This window comes from Embiotoca jacksoni, unplaced genomic scaffold (assembly GCF_022577435.1).
Source record: "Embiotoca jacksoni isolate LCO1_2020_lvr unplaced genomic scaffold, fEmbJac1.0.p SCAF_4, whole genome shotgun sequence".
Taxonomy (NCBI): Eukaryota; Metazoa; Chordata; class Actinopteri; family Embiotocidae; genus Embiotoca; species Embiotoca jacksoni.
Genome location: NW_027185392.1, coordinates 24,878,861 through 24,896,741, shown reverse-complemented (window position 1 = coordinate 24,896,741; position 17,881 = coordinate 24,878,861). Strand labels below are relative to the sequence as shown.

Genomic DNA, 17,881 nt, shown 5'->3' with positions numbered 1-17,881 from the left:
GACTGAAGGAGACTCGAGGAGAGAGTTCCTGTGAAAGGAATGTAAAGTAGATCAACTACAGTAAAAACAGAGAAATATAAAACTTTTGTCATTTTAGCATGCTGGAAAACAAAACCATGAAAACACGCTAACATTCATTCACTGAAGCAACAACAGTTTTATGGACGTGGAGGCTGCAGAAGAGCACAGAGATGATTGTTTTTCATCTCTGCAGTCACAGTGACGTCTGGGATGCCTCAACTCTCTGCTGGACTTCAACTCTTTGCTGGACTTCAACTCTCTGCTGGACTTCAACTCTGCTGGACTTCAACTCTCTGCTGGACTTCAACTCTTTGCTGGACTTCAACTCTGCTGGACTTCAACTCTCTGCTGGACTTCAACTCTTTGCTGGACTTCAACTCTCTGCTGGACTTCAACTCTTTGCTGGACTTCAACTCTCTGCTGGACTTCAACTCTCTGCTGGACTTCAACTCTTTGCTGGACTTCAACTCTCTGCTGGACTTCAACTCTTTGCTGGACTTCAACTCTTTGCTGGACTTCAACTCTGCTGGACTTCAACTCTCTGCTGGACTTCAACTCTCTGCTCGACCTCCATCGGCCCGACACAGAAGAACCCTGAGATCACAGAGGAACCCTGAGATCACAGAGGAACCCTGAGATCACAGAAGAACCCTGAGATCACAGAGGAACCCTGAGATCACAGAGGAACCCTGAGATCACAGAAGAACCCTGAGATCACAGAGGAACCCTGAGATCACAGACCAGCGCTGCTCTGCTCTGCTCGGCGGCAGGTTGTGACAGCGGACACTAAATGATGCCTTTCAGGGCCAGGAGGTCATAAAAAGATGGAAATATGACAAAACTTTGGTGCGGAGGAGCGAAGCTGTAATTAGCTCTGAGCTCCCGACACCTGGAATCACTGAAGGAGTCTGCAGCTTTGTGCCGACGGCAAACCACCGACACAACAACAACAACAACAACAACAAAACAGACAGACGCTGTCGGCCAATCAGGCGTCTGCAGGCTGGGGAATGAGTCCTTCAACATTTAAAACTTTTTTCATTTATTTACATTTAGCTTTTTATTGGAGGAGAACATTAATGAGGAAGGAGAAGAAAAAACAAAGCAGGGAGGAAGAAAAGAGGAGAATTAAGAAACCAGAATCCACAAAGTAACTCTAAAAGATCTTGAAGGGTTTTATTATAAAAGAGTTCAGAGCTTCAGATCTGAAAAATGGAAAACGGATTAAACAAGCTATTTAAATAGATGATGAAGCATTTGTAGAATTAATAAGGAGTGGACAACACAGTCCTCAGAGCAGGAAAGGCAAATTTAATAATAATAATAATTTATCATCAGTGACATTATGTTCCTTTTTTCATATTTTCTACTATATTATTTTTGCTTGGGAAGTCTGTCAGTTCTTTTCACTGAAATCTACAGCAGGTCTGGGGATTTGAACCAACAACCACCTGAACTCGCAGACAGGTGTCAGAGTTCGTTACCGACCTGAGGACGTGGCGCTGCACTGGATGCCGTCTCCATGGAAACCAGGACGACACTGGCAGGAGTAGGAGCCCTGCGTGTTGGAGCACAAGGCGTCGCGGTGGCACCGGTCCTGCTGACACTCATCTACATCTGAAAAATAGAAAAACAAGATGAAGATGAAGTGCAGGAATGAATCCGCTCCAGAAGTTCTGGAGTTTCTGGAGGGGTTTTAACACGCAGTACCACTACTGGCCACCAGATGCTGGCATTAAAGGAAACCATTTCAGGCAGGACAGGACGCATGTAAGAGACTTGAACACAACCGACCACAACAACATCCTCCTCTCAGCAAAGGTAGAAACAGACTGTTTATAAAAGTGTTCGTAGCTTTCAGTGTTGAAAAATGTTTCCGATGCAGAAGTGTTGAGTTGTTTCAGCATTTATCTGAAGACAAACAGGATTTGTTGACCGCTGGAGGCTGCAGACGCTCTCAGAGTTTGAAGGACTCTCTGGCTGCTCTTCAACCGGCCCGTTATTCGCTGGCCCGGCGTATTCCTTTACAGACGCAGCTTCTAACTATTAATTGCACTTCCTCCTTCGTGGAGCTGAAGTTGTGTGAAGAAGAAGAAGATACTACATATTTATGTATTGAACTGCTTTATGCTTCAAGAAACTTCAGCAGCAAGTTTAGATGAAATCCAGACTTCCTCCCGCAGAGGAACGTTGTTCATCCTCGAGCTTCTGGTTGTTATCACATGTATACCAGCACAAAAGAGCTTTTCTTGTAAATATGTCTTCTGCATCCCATAATCACAACTTATTATCTCATTATTAAAGGATCAGGATTTCATTGTGATGCGTGAGAAACCTTCAGTAAGTACAAGAACGTGACCGATTCCCGTTTGTAAAATCTGCGTCTGAAGAATTCTGATCAAATAATCTGATGAAAACGTAACGATAGCTGGAGCTTTTTACGGCAGGAAAACTATCAGAATCCAAATGCTGTGATTATAACACGGTTGTCCGATCATTTCCACCCAGTGCGTCAGAGTTAAGGTGGTATTCAGTGTATGCAGTGAGATTAGAAACACGGATCATCAGCCTGCTTTTGTTTTCTTTTGTTTGAAGAAGTCAAAGTTTGATTGATTGTTCAGCAGCTGTTGTTCTTCAACACAGACTCTACGGATGATTATCATGCAGCAGATACAGACGCAAGTCACAGCACTGAGGATGAAGCTTCAGCTGGACCTGAGTTCTGCTGACTCAGCAGCACTCAGCTGATGGACTCACCCCGACACGCGCGGCCGTCGCCGACGAAGCCCGGCAGGCAGGAGCAGACGAAGGCCGAGCCGCCGCCGTAGCTGCACACGGCTCGCCGCGCCGCGTCGCAGTCGTGACTTCCTGCCTGGCAATGATCCACGGGCCGGTTCTCCTCTGCAGGACCACAGAGACCACATGTTAGTCCTGCACAGTCCGACCGTCGCTGTTCAGGACGGGTTCAACTCAAACATAGGACGAGCAACTGGAGGTGTTTACAGATACCACAACAGAACATTTCAACCCAAACAGGAGGTGGCAGGAAGTACACAGCTTTTGTCCCGGGGAGATGTTGCACTCTTTGGGCTCGCTGCCCCGGACCGGGTTTGGACCTGATTTAGATCTGGTCCACATCAGCCATAAATTCAGAAGCTCATCTTTGTCTTGGATCTCGATCAAAACCAAAACTCCTCCCATGAAAATGTTGGTTCCTCCAAAGCGGCCTCCACCGTGAGCGGTTTGGTGTCGTCCTGACATCGTTCTTTGTTTTCTGGAACTGAAGTTTCGCTGACTCGGGTAGTCTTGGCAGCGCTGCACTGTGGATGATGAGAGACTAGATGTTCAGGTCCCCAGCTGGACAACGACCCTGGTATTATGAAGACAATGACTGGGAGCCCGATGTGTGGAGGCTGCTCCGGTTTAAGCAGTGGGTGTAAAATATTGTCTGCACGTTGTTGGAAACACTTTCATGGTCGTGGCGTTCACGTGCTGCAACACAAGGCTTCCTGTTGGCAGCAGGACAGCAGCTGACATCCACACTCAAGAAGCTACGCAATTTATGATTGTTATTCTTATGTTTAGCTCCATGACTTTTCTTTAGATGCAGAGGTTTGCCTCTTTTTAATTTCATGGCATTTAATATTGTAGAGCTTCTATAAAAAAAGGCTCTTGTCAATAAAGGATCAAATATATATGTATATATACATGTGTGTGTGTGTGTGTGTGTGTGTGTTTTGATCTTGACTGTTTATAAAAGAGCTCGTAGCTTCAGGTCTGTAAAATGGTTCTGATCCAGAAGTGTCTTCAGCTGCAATACCAGCGAGTGCCACTAGAGGTCGGCTCCAAAAAGCCTCCGGCTCCATAGACTCCCATTCAACTTCTCTCATCAAATCCAAAGTGAATAAAATGTGTCCATCAGTTATCTCGGTGTTGTTAGCTAAAGTCACTCCTTCTTATTAGTTTTCTGGAGGTCCATCTGAAAATAATTCCTCATTCATTAGAAAAGAAGATTCAAGAAGACCTGGTTTTGGGGGCGTGTCTGTTTGATTGACAGGCCTGTGGTGCAGTCAGGTTACAGCTATCGGTGGGCGGGACGTAGTATCCTCAGCTTTCCAATCAGAACTCACTGATGGTTCTGGTTGGTGGTGACCAAGCAGTGTATCATTACATTACATGACATTACATTTATCTGACTCTTTTACCCAAAGACTTACAATAAGTTCATTTCAACCATGAGGGTTTAAACCAGAACAACAAGAATCAAGAAAATATAATTTCTTCCAGAAAGCCAAACTACAAAGTTCTATCAGTAAGTTCTGTTTTAAGATACTAAAGTTCTACTGTTCAAGGTAAAGGAGGAAGAGGTGTGTTTTTAGTTTGTGGTGGAAGATGTTCAGAGTTTCTGCTGTCCTGATGTCGTTGGAGCTCATTCTACCATTTAGGAGCCAGGACGGAGGAGGAGGAGGAAGAGGAGGAGGAAGAGGAGGAGGAGGAGCGGAGTGAACGGGCTGAGATGTAAGGTTGGACCATGTCCTGGATGTAGACTGGACCCGATCTGTTCACAGCACGGTACGCAAGTACCAATGTTTGGAAACGGATGTGAATCAATATGTAAGTAATGTGTGAAGAACTATGAACTCATGAAGCTGCAGCGTCATCCCGACCACTCACAAACAAAGTGGTTCTGATCTCATGAAGTCTTTAAGGTTTATGATTTACATCTGTGCAACAAGGGACTCTTCAAACTGGGTCTCACACACACACACACACACACACACACACACACACACACAGACACACACACAGACACACACACACACACACACACACACAGACACACACACACAGACACACACACACACACACACACACACACACACAGACACACACACACACACACAGACACACACACACACACACACACACACACACACACACACACACACACACACAGACACAGACATACACACACACACAGACACAGACACACAGACACACACACACACAGACACACACACACACACACACACACACACACACAGACACACAGACACACACACACACACACACACACACACACACACACACACACACACAGACACACACACACACACACACACACACAGACACACACACACACACACACACACACACACACACACACACACACACACAGACACAGACATACACACACACACAGACACAGACACACAGACACACACACACACAGACACACACACACACACACACACACACACACACACACACACACACACACACACACACAGCGGAAGAGCGACAGCCTACCAATGCAGGTCTTCCCGTCGCTGGCGAGCAGGAAGCCGGCGGAGCACTCGCAGCGGAACGTCCCGGGCTGGTTGCTGCAGACGGCGTTCGGTCCGCACACCGGAGGAGTCTCCCGGCACTCGTCAGTATCTGCCGGGAACACAGCGGCAGGTCAGTCATGTGTGGAGGCAGCGTTACGCTCAGAGAAGACGGGAGAATCCAGACCTCCGACTCTCATCAGCAGGTGACAACATGCAGACTTTACCTGGAGATAAACACGTCACATCTGAGGCGGAAATATGATCTGCTTTTAAGCTATTTGGTCATCTTCAACTCATCATTATCACAATCAACTTTCTGTGGCATCAAATGCAAAATGCAACTTCAATATAATCTTAATATAAAGTGAGAATCAAATATTAATAAAAGAAGCAGAAGCAGTTAAATTTTGACACGTGATTCTGAGAGGAAACTGTTGCTGTAACTCTGGTTGCCTGAAGGTGGCAGTAGAGGGAAACCTGCTGCAGCTGCTGCATGTAGCCTGTAGGTGGCGACGGTTGGAGCAGACCATCATTTCATAAGAAAGATGTGAAGAATGTTTCCATGTTATTATTAGATTTCCTCTGTTCTGTTTTGAAATGATTTAATTTGTCATCACATCTTTTAAATGGGTTGATTATTGCATTTGTTCTACTTCCTGTAACACACTTGATAAATGTAGATAGTTATTATAAAAGAAAAAGACCCTTTTCTCTGTGAATGTCAGCGTTGTGTGTGAGCCGGTGGTCGAGGTGTTACCGTGGCAGTCGCGTCCATCTCCAGTGAAACCAGTTATACATTCACAGCTGAACTGGAAGTCCCGGTCGGGTCGGCACACGGCGTTGATGTCACAGCCGTGTCGGCCGGTGAAACACGGGTTCTGCTCGGGAACACCGCCTGACAAAGAGAAAAGCAGCCTGCAGGTTAGGGTTAGGGTTAGGGTTAGGGTTAACCCTAACCCTAACCCTAACCCTTTAAAATGTAGGCTGAGAGCGCAGCACACAGACTGGATATAAAAGCATTCGTAAAAATGGTTCCGATCCAGAAGTGTCTTCAGCTGCAATACCAGCGAGTGCCACTAGAGGTCGGCTCCAAAAAGCCTCCGGCTCCATAGACTCCCATTCAACTTCTCTCATCAAATCCAAAGTGAATAAAATGTGTCCATCAGTTATCTCGGTGTTGTTAGCTAAAGTCACTCTTCCAGATTAGTTTTCTGGAGGTCCATCTGAAAATAATCCCTCATTCATTAGAAAAGAAGATTCAAGAAGACCTGGTTTTGGGGGCGTGTCTGTTTGATTGACAGGCCTGTGGTGCAGTCAGGTTACAGCTATCGGTGGGCGGGACGTAGTATCGTCAGGTTTCCGATCAGATCGGTCAGATCCACCGCTGGCTCCTCCCCCAGCTCGTCCAAATATGGTCACTTCCTGCTCCAAACTGCTCCGAACTAACAAGATGGTGACGGACAGAATCTGAACTGGAGGATTCATAACGTTCACAAACCAACGATGACATCACTGATGGTTGATGACATCAGATAGTTGATGACATCAGATAGTTGATGACATCAGATAGTTGATGACCTACTTGACGACATCACTGATGGTCGCCGCTTGGTGCAGCTCTTCAGCTGCTGATCACACTGAACCTCCACGACCATATCGAAGACAGACTCTGAGTCAGTGTCCTCTTTTTTCCCATCATGCAGCTGAGTGCTCCATTTCTGAAGTTTCCTCCAGGAAACGCGACCCAGATGTTCCACTTCCTGCCAACGAGCCCCAGCTGAGAGGTGTTTGCTTGTGTAACTCAAACCTCTGAGCCCCCCTCAACGAGCCCCACCTGCCCTTTTACCTTTAACCCCTCCTGATGCCCTCCCCCCGGACCTCCCCCCGCTGTGGGCTGGAGGCTGGTATCTGGTTGACCTCAGCGCTGACCCCACCCCCCTCCCCACCCTCTCTGATTGCAGCTGAGGAAATACGGCCATGCTCAGATTACTGTTTTTCTTCCTCTGATGTTCGCTGCAAACACCAGCGAGGCAGCGACGGCTTGGAGGCGTGTTTCAGTGCATTCCTGCGGGTAATAACACATCGCTTTGCCCCGGCGCTCCGTGACAGGCCGGCTGAACAACGTGACGACCTGCAGCTGGAGTCTGCGCTCGTCATCCACCTGCACCGCCTTCATCGAGACCCAACGACGAGCACTTACTCCGACAGAAAAACACTCCCAACCTCGCTACAGACGCACAACAGCTGGAAACAGACATGTTTAGACGGTTGAAAATAGTTGCTGTTTTTTGTAAAGTCCATCTTTTTATTTTATTTTTTTTATTTTTGAACCTCCGTGAACAGAAAGCAGGAAAAATGTCCCTGTGAGGAATTTAAAGAAGCGGAGTCCAGGAGAGCGTTACATGAAAGACTGCAGCGTGTCGTTAGGTTGAGGAATCTTCAGAAATGAGTGGAAGTTATCAGTGCTGCTATTAACGCATGTTTCCATTCATCAAGAAAATCATTTCTTCTTTTCATCTGATCAGATATTAGTCTACTGTCTTCAAAGATTTGACCAAACGTCAAAAACCCCCGACGATATTCACTTTATTGTCATATTAAACAGCAAAGCAGACCATAAATGAGAGGTAGAAAACAAGATTATTAAAAACTATTTTCAAACAACTGATCATCAAAATAGTCGCCAATTATTTTTCTCACAATCGATCAACTGATTAATTGATTAATTGTTGCAACTGTAAACTGTCAGTGAGGCCCAGTTTGTTTAGTTTTTTTTCTTAAATCATCAACTGTTCTTTTCTTTGTTTCTTTTTTTTTTTTTTGTCATAAATTAACCTCAGCAGCAAAAACTAAGGAAAAAATAAATACCACGTGCTCATGAATCAGTCTAAAGACAGAGGAGCATCACATAAGACTCTATTTTTGGTACCTCTTTGCTATCAGTATCTGTAAATCAGGAGAATATTAATATTTCATGTTGTTAGTCCGGCTGCACCGCCTGTCGCTCACAGCTTCAGTTTTCTTCTCTGTGAATACAGTCCGGTAACTCGGCTCGTATCAACGCTAGCAGCCACTCTGACGGGCCGACCAATCAGGGACCAGTATCGGGGGTTAACCGCGTTCGTCCGGCCCGTCCTTCACTGTGATTGGACGGCTGGTGACGGTGACGAGCGCAGCGTTAATATTTTTTAATTCTCGCTGACCGCTCAGCACTTCGTCGAGCTGCTTCATTGAAACTATTTTTTTAAATATGCTGTGCTCCGGACACGCTCGGTCGCTGCAGCGGTGGCGGAGTGTCAGCCCGTTTTGGTGCGAGCCGATTGGTTAAAATGAACCCGAGGTTGACGCCCAGCAAACGATTCTCTAAGGAGGGTGAACAGTATATTCACAGAGCTGAATAAAGTCTAGTTTGCACCAGGCCGTCATGTCGTGGCATTTAATGCTAAGCTGTCGGGGTTATCACCCTTCATGTCTTGTTCACAGCGTTAAAGTCAGAACTCACTGTGGACGGCGCCGATCTTGTTGCTCATGGCGTAGCGGATGAGATGGTTGTCGGCGTCGAACATCACAAAGATCTGGTCCACGCTGAGCTGCTGGGTGGACGGCAGCGGCCTCGAGGCCTCGTCATGCGAGCAGCTCTGGAAGGAGATGGTCTGACGCCACTTGAAGCTTCTGGTCTGGACGCCGCCATCGGGGGAGGAGACGGTGTAGTCGCGGTTAGAGGAGGAGGTGATCACTGGGAGCAGGAGGAGGAGGACATTCAGGTGGGAAACAGAGACTCAATGTGATTTCTCAATTAATGGCAGATATTCATTTTCTTCGTTTAACTGAAACGTGTTTGACAGAAAAGTTTGAGAAAATAAGTAAATTACAGCAAACAAGATGACGAGATGTTAAAACACCATAAATTCATCAGCGTTGCTACCTGTGGACACACAGGGGATGAAGTCAGCAAATCACTGATGAAAAGGCAGCCAACATACAGTCCTGGATAAAATGCTTCATTACTCCTGAAAAGTGATTAAAATCAGCTTTTATCATCACTTCTACAAAGATTCATCTAAAATGGTCTCAACAGTTTAGTGATATTTCAAACGTTTTTCTATAATTCTTCTCCTGAGTGTTCAGTGTTGTAATCAGTCCTTCAGCCTGTTTAAATGGAGACCAGTGGTTCCTTGTTGGTTTCACTGTGGTCACCACACTGAACATGTTTGAGCAGCTTCCTGTTCCTCAGACTGCAGCTGCAGATATCAGGAACCAGTTTCAGGTCCGTGGGACCGGAGTCAGACTGCAGGAGGAACATGGAGCCCACACTGAGCAGAAGGAGGCTCAATCAAAATCAAAAGCAAAGTCTGATTTCTATTCAATAAAAAATAAACAACGATGGAGGCTGATTACTTCTTCTTATATTTTCGTGCAACAGTGTGAAACACACCATCCAGGACTGTTCTCGCTGCCTGTGTTAAGAGGTGGTGAGCGTCGCTTCGAGCCCTGAGCTGATGTCCTTACAGTTCCTGTCGTACTGGTAGACCTCCTTGTACGGGTTGATCTGGACCGAGGACCCCGGCGGTACGGCCGGCACACGTCCCTCCAGCTCGGTGCTCACCACCAGGTGGTCGTGCTCGTCGATTCCTTTGAACTGCTGCTTGATGCTCAGACGCTCGTTACCAGGTTGGAAGATCACCTCCGCCTGCCGGGAAAACACTCCGCCTGCATGGATGTCGGAGAAAACACACAATTCAGGAGGCTCTCACAATGCTGACAGACAACATCGTCCCCATGTCAGTGACGTCGGGATTCACAAACAAACTACATCACTGTGAACATAACCTTGACATTTACAGCCTGTCTGCACTAAAAGGAACTCGGTTATAATTTTTTATGATGACACACAAATGTGCCAAAACATTCTGCCCATTCACACATGAATGCTGTCAGGGTCTTGGATATACTAGATTTACCAGGCGGCTGTGTTGGATGTGGAAGAATTGGACAGCTGTAAAGACCCGAGAGGTTTTGGAACATTTCCATAACCTTGTGTCAGCAGGTGAAAGTACCTACCAACCTACCCACCTACCAAGCTAGACAGAGCTGGTTAGGACGGACGAGCGAGTACACCGTTATCTGTATCTGTTAAAGCAACTAAATTATCTGTTAATAAAAGAGTTCGTAGCTTCAGGTCTGTAAAATGGTTCTGATCCAGAAGTGTCTTCAGCTGCAATACCAGCGAGTGCCACTAGAGGTTGTCTCCAAAAAGCCTCCGGCTCCATAGACTCCCATTCAACTTCTCTCATCAAATCCAAAGTGAATAAAATGTGTCCATCAGTTATCTCGGTGTTGTTAGCTAAAGTCACTCCTTCTTATTAGTTTTCTGGAGGTCCATCTGAAAATAATCCCTCATTCATTAGAAAAGAAGATTCAAGAAGACCTGTTTTTGGGGGCGTGTCTGTTTGATTGACAGGCCTGTGGTGCAGTCAGGTTACAGCTATCGGTGGGCGGGACGTAGTATCGTCAGGTTTCCGATCAGATCTGTCAGATCCACCTCTGGCTCCTCCCCCAGCTTGTCCAATTATGGTCACTTCCTGCTCCAAACCGCTCCGAACCAGCAAAGATGGTGACCGACAGAATCTGGACTGGAGGATTCATAATGTTCACAAACCAACGATGACATCACTGATGGTTGATGACGTTACTGATGGATGATGACCTCACTGATGGATGATGACATCATTTTGATTTGGATTTGATTTTATACACTTTATTAATCCCCGAGGGTAAATGTCTTCACTACAGCAGGGGGGCTCTCAGGGGGGAGATGCTGCAGCAGGCTGCCACTAGCGCGGCGCCAGGTAACCTGACCTGAGGTGCATGTTTTTGGATGATGGGAGGAAGCCGGAGAACCCGGAGAAAACCCACGCAAGCACAGGGAGAACATGCAAACTCCGCACAGAAAGGCCCAGGACCGGATTCGAACCCGGAACCTTTTTGCTGTGAGGTGACAGTGCTAACCACTGCACCACCGTGCCGCCCCTTGATAACATCACTGATGGATCATGAGGTCACTGATGGATGACGACATCACTGATGGTTGATGCTTGATCCGTATCTGTACTGGGAGGGGGCGGGACTTAATCCGAAATGGTCATGGTTTGTGCCAGAAGTGGGCGGGGACTAACCTGTTTTTTCCTTGCTAAATTTATTATTTTTTAGAAAACTATTTACAGAACAGCCCCAGAATAGAGGTTCAGAGAAATGTTTTTATCACAAGAGGAAGAGAACTATTTACTAGTTATTCTTTATATAAAAGTTTCTATATTTATTGCGATTGTTGAGATAGTGAGAAAAAATGTCAGGCTACTCATAAAAATCAAATTAAAATAATAATATACTTTTGTTTTTTAAGCAAATTGTGTGATGGGGGGGTTGTAGATCGTTAGCATGGTTTTATTATTTTATTAGATAAACTGACGGTGTGAAGCTGGGTGATTTATGCAGACAGTCCACATTAAAATAAGCATTCAGCCTCACACTATATTCTCAGTGAGAGCGGTCAGCTGAGTGATATCTGAACGAGGAAAGAGCGAGCCGATGGAGGAAAACATATCATTAGAGTGACCAGCTGTAACCTGCGACTCGTCCGGTCAGAACAAAGTTCTCAGAGTAACTCGGCTGAAGATATTTTATACAAACCGGATTGAAACGAGCCGAGAGTCTGGAGTTGTCGTTGATTCCTGTAGACGCTGACAGAACGTGTTTCAGTGAGGTTAGTTGCAGTAGTCTGTGTCAGCGAGGAGGCGAGGCTTTGTGCGTAGCTGCCTCGGTGTGTGCACACAGCTAGTGTCTGTTAGAAGCCTTCATCAACACGGATATTGATGCATTTACTCGGATGATACTTGTCAAAAGTACGTTATCCGTACCGGATGATGGTTTCAGCCGAGTACTCGTCTCATCCCTGCTGGTCATACTGTTTTGGCTCATCAGTTAACTTTATTTATGATGAGCCAGCTTTCTACTCGAAGGGTTAAAAGTAAACCATTTATCTCTAGACTGCGCTTTACCCAAAAATGACCAACAACATGTCCCTTACCAATGAGACTGAAGCCATTGTGGTAGTCCGGCTGCTCCAGGGCGAAGGCCCAGCCGATGATTCCCCCCAGGGAGGACAGCGGCTGCAGGGACGGGCCCACGCTGTCGGGGATGTTGCTGATGGCCACATAAGCCCGTCCGTCATTGGCTACCACATAGGAGTGCAGATCATTGCTACTGAACTCAACAGGTGAAGGCGAGTTCCCCACGAACACTCGACCATTCACCTTCCCATTCATCCTCTGGGGTTTGCCTGGAAAACAAGATTTTGGATTAAACGATCAGTGGTTCCACCTCAGAGCCGATAGGTTGGGAGCCCTGCTATGTGTTTCAAGGTAAATCTCAGGGGTTCATCAGAGTTAATAAGATACAACAAAGCTCTGCGAAACAAAATGAAATTCTTATCTCCAATCCTCCCTTTTCTTCTGCAAATAAGATTGTTTTAGCTCTTAATGCCTCCATAAATGTATTCAAATGAGCCAGTGTACCAAGTTTGGAGGTCAGAATTTGTTACTTAGTGACTTCTGATACTTACAAAGATGGGTCACGAGAGTGAACAAGCTCTGAAAAGTTGGAAAACACTTATGTGATGGTAAACGGAAAATGTTCTGGATTACTTTGATTGTACATCTTAGGCCACAGCAGGTTGTCACGGGGCCTTTTTTAAGCATTTTGCATGAATAATGGAATTAACTATAATTTTGCAAGTACTTAACAGATGCAAGGTGTCTTTGAAACAGTTTAACACCAAAAATATTTCCCACCTTCTGCGACACAGTCCTTGCCGTTACCATAGAAACCAGGCCTACAGTGGCAGCAGTATCCGTTGGTGTAATCCCGGCAGTCAGCAAAAGCTGAACATTTGTGCCTGTTGTGGGCACATGTCTCCAAGTTGTACGCAAATACTGTGAAAAGAATCAAAGAATGCATCAATCCTCTCGGTGGAAATCAAACTGAGCAACTCGAACAGCAACTCAAAAAATACAAAAAGTATGAAAGTTTTAGATTTTTGCAGTTTACCATTCACATCCAGATCTTCATCTTCATCCACCACAACAATCTGAGGGTGCTGGGGATGGGAATGCGGTGGCAGCGGCTGTATCGGTTCAGGGTTGGTGTACCGTGGTTGGACCGGATCGGGGTCAGGGTACCTCGGCTGGACTGGAGAGCGTCTGGGTTCACTGGGTTCAGGAATGGTGTATCTTGGCTGCACAGGCTCAGACACGGGGTCCCTGGTCTCGGTTTGGTCGGGGTATCTTGACTCGGGTTGATCCGGGTGTCTTTGTTGAACCCTCTCAGGGAGGGGGGATGTTGGTGCAACAGTCGCTGCCAGTTTGGTGTAGCCCTGTGTGACGATCTCAGCTTCTGGGTAACTTGGTTGGTATTTTCGGGGAATCTCGGTGGTCTTCGTCGACCGGCTTTCGTCAGTTGAGAAGTCATCGGGTTGCCTTGGCAACATGGTTACAGGAGGTTCTGTAGCATCCCCATCCTCGGGAGAGCTAGAGACCATCCCCGCAGTGATGTCAACAAAGAACGGTGAGGTGCCGATCTCGTACACCCAGACTCCACTCCGTCCTGAGTTCGTCTTTCTGGTCAGATATAAGAAAGGATCAAAATCAAGACAGTTTCAAGAGGTCCACTTTCATTTACGCTTTCTACAGAATTTTTTTCAAACTTTGAAAGTTGGACCAAAGTACTTATAAGTCATTTTATGACCGAAACTTTACGTACATAAAGTTAATATCTTATATTTTCCAATCAGCACATAACACCAGTGGATTACCAGCAGCATCAGATTCATACCTGGTCAGTTCCCTGATGGAGGTCTCATCATCAGTGGTGGTGCGGTAGTACATCCCCTGTTTGGTGTTCCAGAACCAACTCGACACGAGGCCTTCATTGAAGCCCGCCTCTACCAGCTTACTATCCCCCCCTACTGATGTAGAGAGGAACTGCAAGCCTCCTCTGGGGTACATGAGGATGGCGCAGGTGGACGACTGCATGAAGGCGACGACCAGCTGGAAGGTGTTCCTCTGAAAGAAGGAGATGTTTGTGAGCAGCAATTCTTAGTCTGAATTATGAGTATGATCTTACTGGTAAAAACCATCCACTTCAATGAAACCCTGATCTGCAGATCGTTTCTTGAACTACAGCCACTAAACATTTTGGTTGAAGTTAATCAAGTTCGCTAACAAAGTAGAATTATTTAGTTGACAGGTTGAACTAGTTAAGATGAGCTAGCTGTGGTAAGTTTGGCTACTTTAACCAGACAGTCGTGAATCAACAATAACACTACATAGTAATGTTCAATGTACAAACTTCACAAACTGTTTCAGTATGTATTTATCATTTCATTACTGCTGGCGTAATCCTGTTATCGTGTGCTAATGTTTTGTTAGCAACAGCTGGCAGGACTTTACGTCCATATTTTATTGGTCTCATTGAAGCACAAAACTTTAATGCATGAAAACAGCATTCAGATAATACACTTAAGTTATTAACTGGTTCACTGACTTACTCAAGAAAGACACAAATTTAAAGTCCGTCTCCAGCGGCTGCTGGAACACCTGTCAGGCTGCCAGCTAACTCTGAAGGACCGCAGGAAGAAATCATATATTTTTCTAAAATGATATTCAGGGAAATCGGCACTCAGAAACACTTGTGTCATCTGATACTCAGCAACAGAACATAAAAGCTGTTGTGATAACAGAAAACTATTTGGAGAGGGATGATATCAGCACAATGTACAGACCTGTCAGCAATGAAAGGAGGAGAAACGTAACTCACTAACTGCTAAATTGTCTTTGATTATGCGTTCTTTGGTAGCTAGCATGCTAATTGTAGCCTCTGGTAAGGGTTCGTTCCAGTGTGTCCTGGTTTAGTTCAGAGTTAGAGGCCAACGTTACGTTAAAACCTGCAAACTGTCCGTTGGCTTCTTGTTAACTGACATGTTAACGTAAAGATGTGATGTTTGGAGTTTGAAAGCGTGTTAATAAAACCTTTTCAGTAGGTGACAGTGATTCATGGATGACATTTGTGAGGCAGCTTGTCTGAGAGGTCTGAATAAATGTCGCCGTGTTGATGTGAGCAGACAGACTGAACGTCATTCATCTCTCCTCCGGTTCTCCAGGAGCAGGAGACGTTATTGTAGAACAGCAGCTGACATTCAGCTGGTTGCAACCTGCAACCTCTAATACTAAATGCCACCATCCATCACTGGTCCTTTAAAAGATCTAATCTGTTAGGAAATGGAAATGCGAAGCAGTAATTCTTGAAGTGACCCGGTTTAAGTTTGGCCCGGCTCACACCGCTCATGATTACAAGCCGATCAACTGCAGCATGTGGTCACATTCATTTCAGGAACAACACGTACATCATTGGCATAAACATCACCCACCATCTTGGGCATTTCGTTCTCATCCAACAAGCTTATAAATTGGAGTTGAGTTGAGTTGAGTGTCTCCCAACTCCTAAAAAACAAACCAGCCGGCCATGAAGCATATTTATAGAAACCTATAGTCACCTTGGGAGAACTGTCACAAAAGTAGTGATTTCATTTGATGTCATAGCTATTGTTCAAACTGGCTGCACTATAATGAAAAGTATATTTGGTCCATTTGGGATATTAAAAAAAATAATATATCAATAAAGTACTGTAACAAGCAGCACAGCCTCTGAAATGATAATGACCCGACTCAGCTGATTGTTCTTCAACAGACTGCAGCTTATATGTGAATCAGGTTTATTCTAGGGCTGTTGAACTGGGTCGGATTATTGCAGCTTGTCATCTAATAACTTGGTGTCAACACAACAATCCAGCTTCCAGTGCAAAGATCCACCGATCCTGGATGTTTCCAGCTCAGTACCAACATTTGAGTTTATATCTCAACAACTGCTGGATGGACGGCCGTGAACTCGTTGAATGACAGACCCGGTCCCTCACCTCTACGTCCAGTTGGTCCCCTCGTCCAGACGTCCCCCGGGCGGCCATGTTCTCCCAGGTGACGATGAGGGCGTCGGTGGGCTCCACTCCCGCATCTCTGGGGAAAGCTCGTCTGATGTGCTCGGCGGTTGGACCCAGAACATCCGGGCTGCTGTCCTTCCTGAAGTAGACCTTCCCCTGTCCATCGCTGTTGTCCAGGTCTCCCAGCAGCGCTGCGATCGTCTTGAAACTGCCAGGCATCTTCCCCAGGTACTCGTCCTCAGCTGGAGGCTCGGCGAGAGCCACCAAGCCGTTGGTGTTTATCTGGAACAGCAGGCAGGTCAGATTATCTGCCCATCAAGGATCTCTCTGGATGTTTCCTGTCAATCACATACATGTCTGCATACAGACTCCATTTATGTCACTTCAGAAAATCAAACAATTAATGCAGAAAAAAAAATCAGTTTTGGGAAACTTTCTAATAAAGTGATAAATCTCATTATAATAACGAGGCAGAATATTATACTGAATGACTAAGTATCTTCCAACTATGAGAAACTCTCATCATAATAACATCTGATAATGATGACAGTCAGAATTATAACGTCTCATGGCTTAGTATGACTCATATTATGATCAAACCTTTGTTCCAAGAGTTTTTCAAAAATGTTAAGTCTGATCAAAAAATGGTGATGTAGTGCATCATAATTTGATCTGTGTTGTCTGTCAAGATTATAAAATAATTATTGCTCATTTTCTTACAGATTCTCATTGGTTGTCAGTTGTACTTGGGCCCATTATTATAAACTAATAATACAAATAATGAGTAGGTGATGTAGTTATGAGATAATATCAACTAAATATTAGAAAAAAAGCACCCAACCAAGATATTGGTGTTGTGTTTTTCCTTTTTTGACAGAAATGGGCTTCCATACAACTACAGACAGGATTATAAACTTATGGGGCCTAAAAACAGGTATCAGACACGATCACAAAGGAATTAGTCTACCGAGGAGGGGGAGGAGGAGGAGGAGGAGGAGAGGGGGTAAATAGGATTTGTTCTTTTTTTTTCTTTTTTTATCCGGATGTTTGAGTGAGAGTGAGGCGACGTGAGTCCAAACGCCGTCCGGTTGAAAGTGGAGCGGCGTTCGGTTGTGCAGCTCCACGTCCCTCCACAGCTCTGCTCGCTGTCGGCCCACAGGAACGCCACACAATGACTTCCCATTCACTCAGAAGAAAAGGATCTCTTTAACCTCATTAACTCAAATCCGCCTTGCACTGAATGCCGTAGTTACTGTTTGAGCCCAGGACACCGTGAACCGGGCCCATGAAGCGCATCGGGTCAACCCGAGCTGACGGCAGCACGTTCAGAGGAAACACGTGCAGCTCCTTCTTCTTTGTCGTTGGCTGAAAAACAACTTTTCCAGACAGTAATTTGTGTATTTTGAAGTGTGAGCGGTGTTGGTCTTTTGTCCTTCCACCAGGCGACAGAGAACCTTTAGAGGAACTCTTCTTCTGCTGT

The 17,881-nt window shown here is 45.6% G+C and overlaps 1 protein-coding gene across 3 annotated transcripts in view; it reads right to left on the bottom strand.

The window, feature by feature from the left end:
* LOC138209270 (nidogen-1-like) overlaps positions 1–16,790 on the bottom strand; it is a 32,896-nt gene extending 16,106 nt beyond the window's left edge. For 2 of the 3 annotated variants that reach the window (XM_069167726.1, XM_069167727.1), the window contains exons 1-11: positions 16,381–16,789; positions 14,241–14,470; positions 13,458–14,026; positions 13,202–13,342; positions 12,439–12,690; positions 9,861–10,061; positions 8,854–9,087; positions 6,109–6,246; positions 5,332–5,460; positions 2,779–2,922; positions 1,510–1,638 (exon numbers count right to left, since the gene is read on the bottom strand). In XM_069167726.1, the coding sequence (XP_069023827.1) occupies positions 1,510–1,638; positions 2,779–2,922; positions 5,332–5,460; positions 6,109–6,246; positions 8,854–9,087; positions 9,861–10,061; positions 12,439–12,690; positions 13,202–13,342; positions 13,458–14,026; positions 14,241–14,470; positions 16,381–16,620 (2,407 nt within the window). In that variant the 5' untranslated portion in view covers positions 16,621–16,789. Of the gene's footprint in view, positions 1–1,509; positions 1,639–2,778; positions 2,923–5,331; positions 5,461–6,108; positions 6,247–8,853; positions 9,088–9,860; positions 10,062–12,438; positions 12,691–13,201; positions 13,343–13,457; positions 14,027–14,240; positions 14,471–16,380 lie in introns of all 3 variants that reach the window. The other variant, XM_069167728.1, reaches the window with a different exon arrangement.
* Between the last annotated feature and the right edge of the window lie 1,091 nt (positions 16,791–17,881).